This window comes from Episyrphus balteatus, chromosome 1 (assembly GCF_945859705.1).
Source record: "Episyrphus balteatus chromosome 1, idEpiBalt1.1, whole genome shotgun sequence".
NCBI classification, from domain to species: Eukaryota; Metazoa; Arthropoda; class Insecta; order Diptera; family Syrphidae; genus Episyrphus; species Episyrphus balteatus.
The window spans coordinates 5,487,843-5,507,314 of NC_079134.1; the positions used below are offsets into that span (position 1 = coordinate 5,487,843).

Below are 19,472 nucleotides of genomic sequence, written 5' to 3' on the forward strand. Positions count from 1 at the left end.
ACAAATACAATTTTATTCACGCTAATTAAAAGAAAAAATGAACTCAAAACAAACATTTTGTGTTGTTTTTGTTTATCTCTCTCACTTTATCTATTGGTTGAATATCGTATATTATCATTAAAAAAAAAAGATAAAAAGTCATAAAAACAATACAATAATAATTAAGGTAGCACATAATGTAAAATATTATGTCTGTACATGGGAATTTATCTGTTATTAACAGGGTGAGGTACATAAGTCAGTCATGAGACTCTTTAAAAATCATTGAAAATGTGATTTTGTTTGCTTTACAATCAATATTGTTCGTATAGCTCTCAAAATCTTATTTAAAATAAAAAGTCGGACTATTGAAAATAAACTTCGGTTCAACGTCAACCAAATGAGGGCATAGGTCACTAATTCGGCTCATACGTCCAAAGTCTTACCAAGCTAACAAATAGATGCAACATTATCCCAACATAATTTTGATAGAAGCAAACTCTTTAAAAATTTATATGAGTAAGCCGTTAATTAATAAATAAATTAGACAAAATAAACAAACTAGCAAACTATAACATCTAAGAAAAAAAAAAAACATGACTCAGCGGATTCATATTTAAATAAACTAAACACCGCATGTCTTATAAATATTTGTTTATTGATCAACTATCTATTTATGACTCACTCTTAACTATTTTTTGAGTATGTAAGTTACGTATATTATTTTATCTTATCTGTTTGCAGTTAAATGATAATGGAAAGAAAACTATGAATGCAAGTTACTGAAAAGTGCCTCCTTTCATCATTAGTAAACAAAAGAACAGCAAACCTAGAAACGTGATAAAGTGCAAAAATGTAACTTCTGTTATCTGATACATTTGAATGTGAGCGAGTTTTTTTTTTTTCTTTCTACGCATTTTTATCTTTGCAGAACAGAAATTTAAGTTATTATCGAGATATCGAGACAGCTAAGTAAACATTAAATCGATACCGAAATACGCGAACGTAATAAAAAAAAAGTTCAAGAAAATTATGTTTATAATGAATAATATAAAAAACGAAGATAATAATCTCCAGTTCATATAATTTCAAAATAAATAAAAGTTATCATTTGGAACATTATTATTGCAAGATTGTTTGAACAGTATGATTGTATGCTACAAATATAATCATATAATCAAGAAATCGGATGAGATGCTTGGTTGCTTTGACATGGTATCCACTGAAGCAATTTAATTACTGATACCCAGCGACTTAATACAATCAGTGCGACATTCTTCTTGATTGTTATGATTTTAAATCAACTGAACGAATGCACATCTAATGCACCGGCACTTATCGGTTCCTTATCGCATTGGACGACATAGCATGGAATGCTAACGAGATCCAGCTAACACTGTACTGCAAATTTCGATTCTTTTGCGCCTCTTTTGTTCTGCTCAATAAAAACTTTTTTCAGAGTTGAACAAAAACATATTATAAATTATTCTGAAGTTAAAGTCAAGACTATGCTCTTGAACCATTAAAATCGAAAGATACTTGGTTAAAAGCAAGAGGTTGCCACAGAGCATTAAACTTGAGCTTCAGCGTTGGTTAACTTCGTTGAGAGAGAGCGTCAATTGGACAACATTTATATCAAGTACGCCCCGATAGTAAAAAGAGTTCAGTTTGCAGTGTCAATTTACCAGTTGATAGACTTAAACTTGTAAAAGAATATTTCAGAATATTCCATCTTAAACGACATCGAAAGGTAATTTCTATAAAAAAAAATGAGCATAAGCTCTTTTCTCACTTTTCAGTACATTTTCTCGAGATCTGTCTCATTTCTCAACTGAAAAGTGTTTCCATCCACTACAAAAGCAAGCATTTTCCAAAAAAAAAACTTGATGCCAAACTCTATCAATTAAATTGGAAGTATCAAGTGTAACAATCTTAGTTTCTACAAACTGTTCGGTGAGATAAACTATCAGATATTTCTTAAGTTGATAATTAATCAACTCCATGACCTTGGAAAGAAGGAAAGTGAGTGCGATTGGTCGATAGTTTGAGGGTGAAGAAGATTGGCTTTTTTTTAGAAACAAAATGTTGTTTTTCATCATGAAAAACCTTAGGCAATGGTTTTGCCAGCGTGGAATAACACACCTCTTTAGAACGATATCCAGGCCAGCAGATTTCTTTATGTATGAAAAATCTTGCTATTGTACGAGTGGGAAAAAGATTCGTCCCATGAATCCGTTTAAGCGCTCAAGTACTGTATGACTCATGGCACTATCTGGTAGCGTAAAATTGGAAGAGAACTACCTCGCACAACGGTTAGCTTAGTGTCATTGGAGACGAACATTGCATCGGACGACGAGGTCGTATTGCATGTTTTTTTACAAATGACCAAAAAATTTACTTCCTGTTGGGCCTTTCCAGCATTTTTTGAAATTTTTTCTGTTACCCTCATTGGGGTTGGCTTTGTAACAGAGAATTTTCTTGGCGGCTTTTTAAACTGTATTTATTTGGCACGAGAAATCTGCAGTTATGACACAATGGTCCGATGTGACGTGAGCCAATAACACACAAACTGTAGATTTTTCAGGATTAGAGATAAAGAACAAGTCTAGTGTTTTCGGCTCGATAATTAACGTCCGATATTTGAGTCGGCTTGTCCACAAAATGATTAAGTTGGTTTAACTCAGCAAAGATCTCGGCATACCTTTCTTCGGATGATGTCGGACCAGAAAAGCGAAGCCACGAAGAATTGTGTACATTAAAATTATCCGTTATAACGATTTTAGTGCGTTGATTAAGGGAAACAATCCTTTGAACGGAGTCGGACAGAGCATCAAGTTCGTTAAAAATTGAATTACTATCCAGATTGGGGCTCAGATAAAATTAACTAGTATTTCCATGCCTCTAGATCCAAGTATTTCTCTTATGAGCAAAATAAAGATTTAGAGACGGAATGTTACTATTAATTTCAAATTATTTCCTTTTGCTAAAATGAAAAAGTATTATTTCTACCATGATTAATTAAAAAAAAAACACTTCTAGGGTAAACTTCAATTACCTCTGTTGCGTTGTAGATATTTACCTATGTTAAAATTAAATTAAAATCCATATAATTCAACAAGAGTGCATGTGCTCTTGGTAGGTAGGTATGTAAGTATACAAAAAAAAAACGTACAAAGTACAACCATCCTGCACGAAAGCGGTCAAAGTGCCTCTTAGCAAAACTATTTTTGCATTGAGTCATAAGAAAAACACCACAATAATAATTAGTTTGTATAGGTTGTTAGTGAGAGGTAGGTAGAACGTAAAAGAAGAAGTAGATGTTGGAATTATGTAAAAACCCCCATTAGCAATAGTGTACCGCACCTGTAGTTATAGATGAGAATAAGTAAAAGAAAAAAAAAAATAGTCACAACTTATAAAACCTCCCCAAAGACGGTCAAAACACAAAACGACGACGACTAAGTACGACCAGAACAGAAAGATAGGGATGATGATGACGGCTTGCCTACTATTCTCGCTAAATACGAATTGTTTATCGACCTCAAACTGTTTTTTCTATATTTTTACTTGCGATATATGTAGGTACTATAGGGCAAGTTTAGGATTCGTAAAAAAAAATCGAACTTGGAATAACAACTTTACATGACATTACGATGATGGAAAATGCCATAAAACTGGGTCCGGCAATTCTGTCTATCTGTCTGTACCTCGAGATATGGCCTAAATTACTGGAGCTAATTGCTTCACACTTGGTAGTATATAGTCTTTGGTGATTCTTTGGTGATTTTTGTTTAGCACCAAAAATAACCGATCCTGTCATATAACAGAAATAGAAACGTTAATTAATTTCAAAAACAGCTCTAACGATTTTGTTAAGTGTTACACATAAGAGCCTCCTTTTGTAATAAAAAAAATATTTTTTGTTACTAACGGTACCTACCTACCATAGAACGGTTTTTTTTTATTTATGAATTTCTCGTAAACAACAAAGCAGATTTCAACCAAATTTGTATACAGAAACGTTTAAATGTTATATACAAATTTTATAAAATTTTCAAAAAACACTTTTTTTGGATTTAAAAAAAAATATATATCAAAATTTTTTGAAAACGGGTTGATGAATTTTATTGAAACTTCGTTTTTATGTTTTGAATAATATTTTCTTAAAAATGGCATACCAAAATGTTGGAAAATTTTTATATACATATGTATAAAAAATTGTTTTTTTAAAAAACGGCTCGAAAGATTTTCGAATTTTTTTTTCCTAAAAATTCTTTGTAGAAATGCGAATTGTAAATGGTCGCTGAATTTGAGTGGTTGCAAATAGCTGCGAACTGTAACACAAAAATTGAAGCAAAATTAAAAGTGAGGTTAAATTCGTGCGAATTATTTGTTCGTAGCTTATTGGAATGCGTTTTTGAATTTATGGACTGCGATTATACATTTGACAGTTCGCAGACCAGATTTTTTGGTCGCAGAAAAAATATGCGACTTGCGTCTGCGAATTGATAATGGTTGCTGAATTTGACATTTCATTCATATGAGTGGTCGCATAGCTGCGAACTGTAACACAAAAATTGAAGCTAAATTAAAAGTGAGGTTATATTCGGGCGAATTATTTGTTCGTAGCTTTGTGGAATGCGTTTTTGAATTTGTGGACTGCGAATATACATAATACATTCGACAGTTCGCAGTTTGCAGTTGTTGGTCGCAGAGAAAATATTAAAATGTGTTATCTTTTGTATTTTTAACTAGTTTAAATTTTTATGATATATTTAAATATGTATGATCACTTATTCACTTAATTAAGCATTAACTATAATAAGAATAAGGGCCATTTTTTCACTATTGCTCAACTTGAAGCAAACTCTCGAGTTTGCCAATTTGAGAGTTGACTTTAACTCGAGAGTTCAAACGCAAGTTGTAATTTCTTTTTATTCACTAATTATTTTCTCAACTCTCCAGTTGAAGATCTAAAGTTGTTCAACTTCAAGTTTGAAAAAAATCGCTGGGATATTTATGAAATATGAAACAAAAACTGTCAATTATTAAATAATTAAAATTTGAATCTGTCATACCTATCCATAGCATATTTGTATTTTTTTTTTTTTTTTTTTTTTGTTTAATTTTTACGATTTTTGTTTGCTTGGGAATATTGATTCGTTGACACAATAACTGCCAACAAAATTTTGGCAGAACTTCTACTTTTTAGGGAAGTTGAGAAAACTGGAAGTTGATCTACTCTCGAGTTTAAAATCGAAAGTTCAAAACGTCAACTTGGACCGAATAAAACCGAATTCGGAAGTTGAGGATAAAAATTTTCAAGTTATGTTCAACTCCGAGTGAAAAAAATGGCCCTAAGTAGATTTAGAAAAAGCTTCAAAAGAATTATTCGCAGACGCAGGTCGCAGCTTATATGAATGACACTCTACTACAAGAATTCAAATGGCATACATTGTTTTGATTAAAAGATCATTGAAAATAGTGTTTAATTAAGAATAATTTTGTTCAATTAAAAGTTTAAATATTGGAGTTACTTTTACCATAAGAGCAAGTAAATGCGACCCCAGTCGTGCAGTTTATTTGTTTTATACAACAAAACATTCAGCATTATTTTCTTTTTGCTGTCATGTCTAAAAGAAGGTGGGTTGAGGTTGAGGGGATGTGGTGTGGCAGAAATAGTTACATATTTGCTAATTTTATCATACAAAATAAATTTTAACACTTTACTTTGACTGTGAGCTAAAATAGCAGGTAGTAAAGTCTGTCTGCCTGTCAGCCACCCAAGACACTGTGCCCTTATCTTCTTCATTACAGAGCACAGAGAGCGAGAGAGATTATGAACCTTTTAAATCTAGGTAGATACGACAAACATCTGACAAAACCTGATTAATTTACACAAGAAAAAAAAAAATAAAAGTAACGAAGGAATACAATAAAAATAAATTAATAAACAACAAGAGGACAGAACAGAGAGAAATCATGTGATTGAGTTTCTTTATTTTAATTTTCACAGAAACATGAAGAAATTTAAAATACAAATTCTTTTGTAACTCCCGACGACGAGGAGGAGAGAAATAATTGCAGGAATGCAAGAAAAAGAAAAGTTTTGCAAGAAACTTTGCGCTGACCAATGCTAAAAAAAAATTAATTGGATTGAAATTCTGGAGGAAAATTCCACTACTCTCCACGCGTCAATATTAAGTTCCACAAAAAAAGAACGAAAAACGGGGGTCGACCTTAATTAAATCAACATCCCACAAAACAACAACAACAAATTGTTCTTAGGATGTTTACAAAAGCAAACAAAAAAAAAGGGAAACCATAAAAAAAAAGAAAACAAAATAATTAAGGAAAAAATTATTTATCTCGACTTGACTTTTTTTTAAATAAAAATCGAAGACGAAAAGAGAGAAAAAAAATTATTAAATAGAAAAAATGAAACTCCAAGCAGCAAGCAAAACAGCTGATACGTCACCGGTGACGCATACCATCGCACCCAACACTGCCACAAAACACACACACACATTCAAACAAAAAATCACTTTTTTTGACAGAGAGAAGCAGTTTTTCAAAGCAACCAACAACAACAACAAAAAATGCAATTTTCTTCTCCATTTTTTGTATAATCCCTTCTTCTTTTTATCTTCTCTCCTCGTCATTTCATTTGATTTAATTCGTTTTCTGTCTGTTTTCACAGGGAAATTCCAGACTTTTCACACAAAATGGCAATGCACACAGAGCACAGATGTGTTGGTGGTACTCACCTGGGGAGGGGGGGGAGGTGAGTAGATAGATTCGCGATTAATCCAAAAAGTTTATCCAGTTATTTTTGGTGTGTGGGGGAAAATTAAGTGAAAATAAGAGAACAAAAATAATAGAGAAAATTATATTCGGAAACAAATAAGTCCACTTTATAATCAATGCGAAGGAATTGCGACGCAACACACATCACACTTCGGAAGCGAGAAAGGGAACAATGAACGAACGGGCAACGACGGGGATGGCAATGGCGGTATGTGGTATGTGAAGAAAGAATCAAATGGAAATATGTGTATGAGATAGACAGATAGATGAATGATGATGATGATGGCGAAGCGAAGGCAAGCAAACGACACAGCGAAATTGTGAATTGCGGCGAACAATGACTGGAGTTTGTGTGGTGTGTTCACTGTTTCAACACAAAGAACACACATACACACACAACACCATAATTAGAGAAAGAAAATGGTGGAGGGAGAAAGGAAGAGAGAGAATAGGGGCGAAACTTTGTGTGTACATTTCGCTTGCGCTTGTTTAAAGTGGTATCTTTTGTCCCTTTCAAGCTTCACTTTGCACAACTGCAATAAAATTAATTTTTTTCTTTTTTCTTCTATATATTCGATTAGAAGAAGTTTTTTTCTTCACCTTTTTTTTTTGTTTCAAATTTTTTTTTGATGTTTTCGATTTAATCTTCTGATAAATGAATATTAATTTTATGAAATTGATATCGTTGTTGCTTGTTGTCACTTTATATTCACTTTTTGGTCAATTTTGTGTGGAAATTCGTTGTGAATTTGTTGGAAACAATTTGTCACACAATTTTTTCTTTTCACTTTGATACACCGACGACCGACATTTTTTTCGATTAACTTGTTGAGAGAATGTATGGGTGAGGCGAAAGCGAAATCACATCACACATCATTTTTTCTTTTGAAATGGGTGTGTGTTGTGTGTAGAGCGAAAATAAGTAGTAAGGGTCGGTTTGCATCGGACTTAATAATTAAAGTTTTGTATGGGGAGAATTTTTAAGTACCGAATTATTAGTGTGTCTTAAAAAATGCATCACCAGCTTCTTTGTTTAAAAGTTTTAATTTTCAAGGTGAAAATGTACGATTACGATTTGTCTATAAGAAAGAAATCCCTACAATTTGCGAACAGCAACCGATTTTGGACTTGATAGATACAAACTATCCGGCCTTAAAATTCAGTTATGTACCGAGGATTGTGGCATTACTCCAACTTACAACAAACATACTTAAATGAAACAAATTTTTATACTTTTAACAGAACTTATAAAATCCAACAATCTTTTTCCTAACTTTCTTTTAAATCAACAAGATTTATTACTGTTCCAATTATAAAGTTTAGTTATAAAACTAATAAAAAAGGAATCTTTTCCTTATTTTGTTACCTGCAGCTGCGAGCGAAAAAATAGCAGCGATTTGAAAAATATTTTAAATAAAGCATTTAACATTAAAAGAGCTTTGATTTTGAAAATTTTTTTAAGTAAGTGAAAATTTGATCCAATGTATTAGGCCAAGTCCCTAATAGCAGAAGTATCCCCAAAACATAATATTAAACCTTCTATATTCTCTTGAATATTCTCTGGACTGATGAGAGAAAATTGGTTCTTTATGGTGATTTAGGGTCTCGGCAATTTGTGTAACGACCACGGTAAACGAAATTCAAAACTAGATACATTACAAAAACTAATTAACTAGGAGGTTCCAGTATAAAGTTTTGGGGATACTTCTGCTACTATGGACTTTATGGACTTTGCCTAATACATTGGATCAAAACAGTACTTAACCAGCTCTGAGTTATAGAAGCTTGGTAACCAAGTCTTTTCCAAGATCAACTTTTCTTAACTTCTATAAAAGTTCATTAACAAACATTCTTCGGTTTAGTTTTTTTTTTTTACAGTATTTTTAGAAACAACTTTTTAGAAGTTAAACAATTTCGAACTTCTATAAGCAATTTCTTTCTGAAGCGAGTTCTTCACATGCTATAAGCTGCGAAACAGGTGTTCGGATTCGGAATTAAAAAAAAAAAAATGGTAGACCCCTTCCATTCTTACAAATTAATTACACGCACACAAGAATGGTTTCATGATGCAGGCAATCGAACCCAGACTTTTATTAAAATTAGGTTTTCTGTTTGAAACTTTATTTTTCAAAACTCACGAGTTACTCCGTGGTGGCAACGCTGCTTGGTTCTAAGCTTTTAAATCTTGTTTGTTTTCTTTTCTCAGCTTTTGGTTTAAAAATTGAAAACAAACCGGGGAAGTCCACAATCCACATCCACATTCATTTAGTGATCTGTCGTCTGTTGAAGGTAAGAAATTTGTTCTTGCTAAAAAACAAACGGAAAGCATTAAAAATTAAAATATCAAGAAAGGAAATAAGTATGTACCTATTTCAAATTTGTTGAAAAAATTTCTTTGGAAGCATTTTAGTTCAAGCATTTTTTATAACAGGTTCATTGCAATGAGCAGTCTACAACTTAGTTCGTTTCCAAGCTCTCCGTTTGTAGAGTCTGAAGAAAAAACCAAATTTGTTAAATGTGCAAACTATGCAAATCACTTTATTGAGGAACTATTTTCTTTGTTTGAAAAAGGCGATCTCACAGATGTTTGCATTATCGGTTCGGATGAAGTCCGATTCAATGCTCACAAAAATGTTTTAGCAGTTGGAAGCGATTTCTTTGCTGCTATGTTTGCTAGTCCACTTAAAGAGTCCGTTACAAATGAGGTGCGAATCCAAGAAGTAAATGGTGAGATTTTAAAATCTATCCTAGAATTTATTTACACTGGCACTATTGAGCTCAAGTCAAAAAGTGTGCCGGAGATTTTGAGTGCAGCGCACTTTTTTCAAATGCAATCATTAATTTTCGAATGCCAAGAATTCATGGTACAAGAGTTGGATCCTAGTAACTGTTTAGGCATAGCCCTATTCGCTAAGCAACATGATTTAAAAGACCTCTATGAGACGGCTTTTCAGTTTGCTTGTACCCATTTTGAAGAAGTATCTAAAATGGAAGAGTTTCTCAATCTCAGCGAAGATCAAGTGGTTATGATGATAAGTAATGAAGAACTTTGTGTGACATCGGAAAAGACTGTTTTTTTAAGCTTGATCAAATGGATCGAACATGACGAACAGTATCGTCAACAATCTACTTTGAAACTACTCTCACACGTTCATTATTGGTCACTAAGTCCTCAGTTTATAAGGCAAAATCGAAATAAACTATCCAACGAGACTAAAATTATCGACATGATCTGCACTTGGCTTGAATGGCATTGTTCGCCAGGTAACTTTAGACTAAAGTCCCGTAAATGTTCGAATGATAAGCTTGTTGTATTACACAGAGAGAATATGCATACTTATAATCCAGAGGAGAACATATGGGAAATCACAATTCTACCAGAACTTCCGGCAAGTTACGGAAAAGTAGTTGAAATGAATGGAAAGCTTATTATCCAAAATGGTGGTACCTTGAATTGCTTTGATCTCAAGACATATCAATTGACTGTTTTACCAGAATATAGTATGATAAGAACAAGTTTTGGATTAGCTGTATTGAAGAATGAGTTGTATGTTGTTGGTGGTTGCCGTAATAATTCTTGGGTTGGATTTGTACATAAATTCAATTTTACTTTAAACGAATGGAGAGTTGTAACTTCTATGTCGAAGCCATTAACGTATCCTGTAGTTGCCGTTGATGGAAGATATTTACATGTAAAAGGTAATGAAGAATTCATGGGAAGCTATGATTCCGAAACCAATCATTGGACTTGGACACATTTTCCATTTGATAGCCTTTCGGAGTTCGGTTTTGCAAGTATAAATGAAAAATTATTTATTGTTGGACAACCAAATAGATCAATAAGTAGTTGCGTTTATGAACATTCTTATGGTAAATGGAAAATTCATGATATGAAACTTGCGTTCAACAGTCCTAGTTGCATATCCTGGAATAATCGATTAATTAGTTGCGGAAAAAATGATAATCTCATCTCATGTTTAGAATACGATCCCGAATTGGATATATGGAAGGCCTTGGCTCCGCTTGATGGAATATCAAATAATAACTATGAATTAGTTAATATACAATATGAATATAAATAAATATTGCAATATAATCTCTTTTATGTCTTCTCTATTTTTAATGATTCCAATGAAGTAAACATTCAGCACCGAAAATCGACAGTTAGCGATCGGATAAATGATAACAGTCGATCTATTTGACAATAATAGCGTTTTTTTCAGCTAGTCGATGAACTCAATTTTTTTTTCAAATTTTACATCGAAATAATAAATTTTTATTTTTTTTAAATAAGCAGCCCTATTCTGAATGAAAACTCGCGGTGAATCGCGTTCGCGAGAAGGGCCTCCAATAAAAAGTTTAGGGAAATTTTGCGCTTTTTCATCATTTTAATAATACGACAAGGGAAAAAAAATAAAACAAAAAAGGAACGATATTCTTGGAATTTTTTGATTCGGAGCCCTTTTACAGAACACTTCCCTGGGAGTTTTCATTCAGAATTGGGATGAAGAGCCCACTTCAGGAGTCAAAGGTAAAAATTAAACCCAGATTGATTACCATTTGGTATCAAGTTTTAGTGAAAGATTACAAAGTGATAGTGGAGAAGCGATCGCTAACCAACATCGTCTCATTGTGACAAATTATTTTTAATGGAGACAGCGAGTACTTATATAAAGGCTTTTAGGAAGATCACCTTTATTCTAAGAGCTCACTGCAAACTTTGGGAGTTGATAGCTTAACGCTTCCAGAAAACGGATTCAAAAGTCTGTAAGGTTTTATTTTACATTCTAAATAATATAAGAAATAGTTATATGTTTTTTTTCTGAGCCTGAAGACCTCAATAATGAAGATGTGATGAATACAAGTCAAGACATGAGATTTTTAATGGGAAATTCCGTTTGCTACAAAAGATCAATTATTTCTCAAATTTTGTATTGATCTAATAGTCCCGTTTCATTGGAGTTGGTTTTTCACTATTACTTCAGTAGATCTAATAGGTACTACAATTAAGACATATATACCGAGAGAGCTCACAGCAAATTTTGGGAGTGGAGTGATAACCAAAATGTGAGTATGGAGTTTTGTAGCCTTATGCGTTCTAATAACGAATTCTAAAGTCTGGAACCTAGAATCTTTAAATCCCAGCCTTATATGGGTTTCGGGAGGTTAAAAATCGCGAGTTTTCCAATTACTGGTAGACCAGAATGTGTGTCTGTGGCTTGTGTCTTGTGTCGCTGTCAAAGTTAAAAAGTATGAATTTAGTATATTGGTGCCAGAATACGTAGCTGTGGCTGTGGCAAGGAAATTCGCTGTGGTACAAGTCGAGTCGACTTTTACTTCAAGCTACAAGCGCAATGACTTTTGACGTTTCTAATGTGGTTGCTCAGTTAATATTATTTTTTTTTCAAGGCAATTGACATTTTAGTGCGCCACATAATTCTGTTCATCTTTTCTACATTTTGAGCGATTTTATTTGACATCTTGTACCACGGCGTTTTTCTTTGCCACAAGCGAATTTCCATTCTGTTCAGCCAGTTAATGTGAGTCGGCTAAATTGACACAAATTCATAATTATGAACATAAGGACTGATGCTCTGTTATTTCCCCTAAGCCTGAAGACATCAATCTTGACGATGTTACATACAAATAGAACTCAAGATATAATGCCGAATTCCTTTCAATTGAAAAATCGAATTTTCGGCGATCTCGAAGCGAATTTTTTCTGAAAATCATGTTCCATAGAAAAAAAATTCGCCTCAAACGAAGCAGAATTCGAATTTTTTTTAATCCCTCTTTTTTGAGAGATTTACACGGATTTGCACACACACTTGGAACATTTGACATTTCTCAAACGTCAAGCTGAAAGTTTTCTTCGTGTTGTTTGTATATTTGAGAACACCAACTTCAAATAAAGAGTAAATTTTAATTGAATATCGTATTTTTATTGCGGAAAAATATGAAATAAATAAAAAAAAAACAATGTGCGATCAAAATATATTTTTTCCTGGCATAGTTCTTGTGAAAAAGTCAAATTACTGTGACTTTTCTTCTCGTAATTGTCGTCAGAAAATTTTTTCTCTGTAAAACCACAGCATACGTCCAAAATAATAACCTTCTACTTCATCTTCACTCTGATCTTAATAATGACTGCAATTTCCCTTTGATTCTGATTAAAATAAATCTATATTACCGAAGAAAATAAACAAAATTATTGATCAAAGGAATCTCTGGTTTTATTTTGCAGAAATTGTTTTGGTTTCAGCTTGACGTTCGTGTAAAAATTGTTGTCAAATGACACACATACAATCGCAAAAAGAATTCGGTCTGTTTTCATGTTCCTTTTTAACACCAAAAATTCGATTTTTTTGAGGCGATTCAAAAAATTGAAAGGAAATCGACATAAGCTTTGGTACAAAAATCTCTGTTTCAAATGGAAATCGAAATAAGTAACATTATCAGCTTTTTTTAGGAGATTTTCAATTCAAACAAATAAATAAGAAATAAACAAAAACAATCACAAAACGGTCACTTAAACTTACTTCTAAACTTTGCTGTGATCTCGTTGTAATGCTATAATCTGGCGGTGGGATTATGAATCTAATACTACGTTTCCACCTACCCTAAATCGGAGATTTAGCTAAGTAGATTTAGAATAAATCTCGAGATTTATTCTAAATCCACTTCGCTAAACCTCGGATTTAGGTTCATCTACCCTAAACCCAAGATTTTCACCTACTTTCAATCTTAGATTTAAAATAAATCTCGAGATTTATTCTAAATCTACTTTGCTAAATCTCGGATTTAGGTGGAAACATAGTATAAGGCAGGTGTAAGTAGAAAGAAAATGCCAAGCTTGGTAAAAATGCTCTTCTAGAAATACACACTCCTCGAAATGGAATACAGACACTGCAAGAAAAAAGGGAAGAAGAAGAGAGACTTTGTGCCGGGACTGAGAGGTGGAATATATGTGTATATTTCTAAAATTTCTGTGACACTGTATTGCTGTAATTGATGGTCCAATTTGAGCCTCTTAAAGATTTTGAGTGCAGCGCACTTTTTTCAAATGCAATCATTAATTTTCGAATGCCAAGAATTCATGGTACAAGAGTTGGATCCTAGTAACTGTTTAGGCATAGCCCTATTCGCTAAGCAACATGATTTAAAAGACCTCTATGAGACGGCTTTTCAGTTTGCTTGTACCCATTTTGAAGAAGTATCTAAAATGGAAGAGTTTCTCAATCTCAGCGAAGATCAAGTGGTTATGATGATAAGTAATGAAGAACTTTGTGTGACATCGGAAAAGACTGTCTTTTTAAGCTTGATCAAATGGATCGAACATGACGAACAGTATCGTCCACAATCTACTTTGAAACTACTCTCACACGTTCATTATTGGTCACTAAGTCCTCAGTTTATAAGGCAAAATCGAAATAAACTATCCAACGAGACTAAAATTATCGACATGATCTGCACTTGGCTTGAATGGCATTGTTCGCCAGGTAACTTTAGACTAAAGTCCCGTAAATGTTCGAATGATAAGCTTGTTGTATTACACAGAGAGAATATGCATACTTATAATCCAGAGGAGAACATATGGGAAATCACAATTCTACCAGAACTTCCGGCAAGTTACGGAAAAGTAGTTGAAATGAATGGAAAGCTTATTATCCAAAATGGTGGTACCTTGAATTGCTTTGATCTCAAGACATATCAATTGACTGTTTTACCAGAATATAGTATGATAAGAACAAGTTTTGGATTAGCTGTATTGAAAAATGAGTTGTATATTGTTGGTGGTTGCCGTAATAATTCTTGGGTTGGATTTGTACATAAATTCAATTTTACTTTAAACGAATGGAGAGTTGTAACTTCTATGTCGAAGCCATTAACGTATCCTGTAGTTGCCGTTGATGGAAGATATTCAGCCCTATGATGGTAGCCGATCGGAAAAATATCCGATCGGAGAAAAGTTCCGATCGGAAGATTTTTGTATTCACGGTACCCGAATTTGAGGAGAAAAATTGACTTCAAACAACGCACTCACTTGACATCTACCAGTTTGCAAAAATATTTTTTTTATCGTGAAAATAACATTTAACAAAACACTAGAAACACAAAAACATACAATAATAGAAATTACTTGCTCATTACTGTTTTGTGCACTCATTTGTGTGTTTTTGAACAATTTATTTGTTTATTATTCCAATTTTTTTGGTTTTTATATTTTTCGGATAGTATTTCACGTTTGATTTTCTATCGGAAGGAATCGGAAAGAAAAAAAAGCACAAAGCACTACCCGTCGCAAATATTTTGACAGTTCACTGCATAGCATCGCATGTATTTTGAATTTTCAACGCACCTAAGATTTTTTTCGTAAATCTGTCCGATTTTACAGTCGGAAGGGTTAAAATCATATGAAAACTGAAAAAATCGTACAAATCGGATACAAATCTCTTCCGATCGGCTACCATCATAGGGCTGATTTACATGTTAAAGGTAATGAAGAATTCATGGGAAGCTATGATTCCGAAACCAATCATTGGACTTGGACACATTTTCCATTTGATAGCCTTTCGGAGTTCGGTTTTGCAAGTGTAAATGAAAAATTATTTATTGTTGGACAACCAAATAGATCAATAAGTAGTTGCGTTTATGAACATTCTTATGGTAAATGGAAAATTCATGATATGAAACTTGCGTTCAACAGTCCTAGTTGCATATCCTGGAATAATCGATTAATTAGTTGCGGAAAAAATGATAATCTCATCTCATGTTTAGAATACGATCCCGAATTGGATATATGGAAGGCCTTGGCTCCGCTTGATGGAATATCAAATAATAACTATGAATTAGTTAATATACAATATGAATATAAATAAATATTGCAATATAATCTCTTTTATGTCTTCTCTATTTTTAATGATTCCAATGAAGTAAACATTCAGCACCGAAAATCGACAGTTAGCGATCGGATAAATGATAACAGTCGATCTATTTGACAATAATAGCGTTTTTTTCAGCTAGTCGATGAACTCAATTTTTTTTTCAAATTTTACATCGAAATAATAAATTTTTATTTTTTTTAAATAAGCAGCCCTATTCTGAATGAAAACTCGCGGTGAATCGCGTTCGCGAGAAGGGCCTCCAATAAAAAGTTTAGGGAAATTTTGCGCTTTTTCATCATTTTAATAATACGACAAGGGAAAAAAAATAAAACAAAAAAGGAACGATATTCTTGGAATTTTTTGATTCGGAGCCCTTTTACAGAACACTTCTCTGGGAGTTTTCATTCAGAATTGGGATGAAGAGCCCACTTCAGGAGTCAAAGGTAAAAATTAAACCCAGATTGATTACCATTTGGTATCAAGTTTTAGTGAAAGATTACAAAGTGATAGTGGAGAAGCGATCGCTAACCAACATCGTCTCATTGTGACAAATTATTTTTAATGGAGACAGCGAGTACTTATATAAAGGCTTTTAGGAAGATCACCTTTATTCTAAGAGCTCACTGCAAACTTTGGGAGTTGATAGCTTAACGCTTCCAGAAAACGGATTCAAAAGTCTGTAAGGTTTTATTTTACATTCTAAATAATATAAGAAATAGTTATATGTTTTTTTTCTGAGCCTGAAGACCTCAATATTGAAGATGTGATGAATACAAGTCAAGACATGAGATTTTTAATGGGAAATTCCGTTTGCTACAAAAGATCAATTATTTCTCAAATTTTGTATTGATCTAATAGTCCCGTTTCATTGGAGTTGGTTTTTCACTATTACTTCAGTAGATCTAATAGGTACTACAATTAAGACATATATACCGAGAGAGCCCACAGCAAATTTTGGGAGTGGAGTGATAACCAAAATGTGAGTATGGAGTTTTATAGCCTTATAAACGTTCTTATAACGAATTCTAGAGTCTGGAAGCTTTAAATCCCAGCCTAATATGGTTTTCGGGAGGTTAAAAATCGCGAGTTTTCCAATTAATGTGAGTCGGCTAAATTGACACAAATTCATTATTATGAACATAAGGACTGATGCTTGTTATTTCCCCTAAGCCTGAAGACATCAATCTTGACGATGTTACATACAAATAGAACTCAAGATATAAGCTTTGGTACAAAAATTTCTGTTTCAAATGGAAATCGAAATAAGTAACATTATAAGCTTTTTTTTAGGAGATTTCAATTCAAACAAGTAAAAATAAGAAATAAACAAAAAAAAATCACAAAACGGCCACTAAAACTTACTTCTAAACCTGCTATAATCTGGTGGTGGGATAATGAATCTAATACTACGTTTCCACCTACCCTAATCCGAGTTTTATTCTAAATCTCGGATTGAAAGTAGGTGAAAATCTTAGATTTAGGGTAGCTGAACCCAAATCTGAGATTTAGCGAAGTAGATTTAAAATAAATGTCGAGATTTATTCTAAATCTCGAGATTTATTCTAAATCTACTTAGCTAAATCTCGGATTTAGCGTAGGTGGAAACATAGTATAAGGCAGACACATTCCTCGAAATGGAATACAGATCCTGTAAGAAAAAAGCGAAGAAGAAGAGAGATTTTGTCTCGGGACTGGGAGGTGGAAGAAATGTTTAAAATGTTTCTAAAATGTCTTGATGCTCCAATTTGAGCCTCATAAAATGTTACTGAACTCGTAATTTTTTAAAAGATTGAATTATATTTTCGAATCTTTTTATTTCAAGAGCTGGCTGTACTTGCTAAGTAATTGAAATTTTGTCTGCTTAGGGGACATCCCGCTTCCAAAAAAAAAAAACTGAAAAAATCTATTACTCAGAATTACTCTTAATTTCATTTAAAGCATATTTGAAAGCTTCAACTGATGCCGAATCTCCAATTGATGCCCATTGTGACAGTGCCAAAGACCAAACCTTTTCAAAATGCTCATCATCACTCAAATCAAAACCGGCTTTAGTGAAAATTCTTCGTATTTGTTCTTTTGAACGAGGCATAAGAAAATCCCTATGACTCAATCCAAATTGTAATGGAATTGTTGGTGATATTAGTTGTTTCACAGTAGTTTCTTCACCAAGATTCTCAACGGAAAATTTACATTGACCTTTCTTCGGGTAAAGGCTTTCAGTTTTTCCAGCTGGAATATTACAATCAACCGGAGAATGTGCAAGGTCATTGACAAATAAACGATAGGTGGTATCATTTGAATATTTTGTGATTTCTTCTGGACTCACTGAGCTTCTTAAAAGATTTTTTACATTAAATTCGTCATCGCGAGTTGGTCTACCGAAAATTGTATCAGGATGTAGATCATACATTTGTCTGGATTTAAATAAAACATTAACAAGAATAATTTTGAAGGGATAAAACTGCTTTTACCTTCGCATTGGCTTTCCCACCAAAGACTTGTGCTGCTTGATGTATGTTTTCTGAGGCTTGCTAACAATGCATATTTTAGATGAGTTCGGATCATCTTGAAGTATACTCTTGATCTTTTTCCCAGTAGTGTCAACATTCTTACTCTCTCCAAAGACTTGATTTTTATTAAAATTTTCATTGTACCTATATCAGAAAGTCGCATTCAAAAATTGTATTTCTCCTAATAACCGCATAGGTACCTCCTGTTAATTTGTTCTGACGGGAAATAGCTTCCGTGACTAAGTTTGTACTTGGCATGCCATTTAATAAATTCTTTCATAACTTCCGTAGGACTTCTATTGGGCAAGACAATATCATAGACTTTCTCAGATTTTGCATTAATCCTACCAAACGTTACACTTTCATTTGTTACATCATCAGGTTTTGAATTGGTTGGTGTTGCTTTGCTAAGTGGAACTTTTTTACAATAAAGTTTTTCATAAAATTGATCTTTGAATTCAAGAAAACGACTTTTATTTAAATCTGGAGCCAAAATATCTCTAAGGCGATTGGTTTCTGGTATAAATGGTGATGCAGGTTCGATTGGCTTCAATGCAATTAAATTTTGTTTAACTAATTTTTCAGCAAATTCATCTTGTGGATATTCTTTGAAAATGTCGCCAACAGACTCGGATAATTGTTTTCCCTTCCCAGCCTAATATTTTTTTCATTTTAGAATTTTTTTGAAATTAAAATTAAATGCAAATTAAACTTACAGCGCAGATAATTGCAAGTCTGTCAATGGGTCTAGATTTTTGAGGCATTTTTTGTTAAAAAAAAATTTGATCAATATTCGAATATAAAAAATTAACTCATTTTAAAATTTTAATATAGCTTTTGATTGATAGTTTTAAAGTTTTTACTGTTGTAAGGTGATATTGGGCTGCAAGATGCGAAAATTTCAAATTATGTATTAATTCTTAAAAAGTTTTATTTTTATTGATTTATTTGATTTTCCAGAAACAAATCCAATATTAAAAATAGAATTGTATGCCTTCGGAGTCAAACTTTCATTTTTGTTGCAAGTTAATGAGGAAGAGCCAAAAACTCGGACTTAGTTTGATCGTTCCTTCAAGCTAATTTTCCACGTTTAAAATCACACTTAGGTATAGGGAACGATCAGGGTATTTACAATAATTTCTAGACGATAAAAAGACATATCTTTTTGGATTAGTTGGTAAGAAGAGTGTTCTTTCTGTTGCAAATCCTCAACATCCAACTACATATCTGTTATCGTTTTCATCACGGTAGACTTTATAGAATTTTTGACTTCTACCTCGTTTTGTTACTC

The 19,472-nt window shown here is 32.9% G+C and overlaps 2 protein-coding genes across 7 annotated transcripts in view; one reads left to right on the forward strand and one right to left on the reverse strand.

Annotated features, from left to right (window-relative positions):
- The window catches only part of LOC129907872 (ras-related protein Rab-5B), a 29,224-nt gene extending 10,192 nt beyond the window's left edge, over positions 1-19,032 (reverse strand). Inside the window, exons 1-6 of one of the 6 annotated variants that reach the window (XR_008771190.1) lie at positions 18,898-19,032; positions 18,378-18,836; positions 18,143-18,321; positions 17,680-18,085; positions 9,154-9,276; positions 8,925-9,093 (exon numbers count right to left, since the gene is read on the reverse strand). The gene's annotated coding sequence lies outside the window, so the exon portion shown is untranslated. Of the gene's footprint in view, positions 1-6,746; positions 6,996-7,386; positions 7,621-8,924; positions 9,094-9,153; positions 9,277-17,591; positions 18,086-18,142; positions 18,322-18,377; positions 18,837-18,897 lie in introns of those variants that run through there. The other 5 variants (XR_008771189.1, XR_008771191.1, XR_008771192.1 and 2 more) reach the window with 5 other exon arrangements.
- Positions 9,023-10,882, forward strand: LOC129907870 (kelch-like protein 5). The gene is made up of 2 exons (XM_055984290.1): positions 9,023-9,145; positions 9,218-10,882. Exon 2 carries the CDS (start codon positions 9,228-9,230, stop codon positions 10,866-10,868), a length of 1,641 nt encoding a protein of 546 aa, XP_055840265.1. The 5' UTR covers positions 9,023-9,145; positions 9,218-9,227; the 3' UTR covers positions 10,869-10,882.
- Positions 19,033-19,472: the final 440 nt, after the last annotated feature.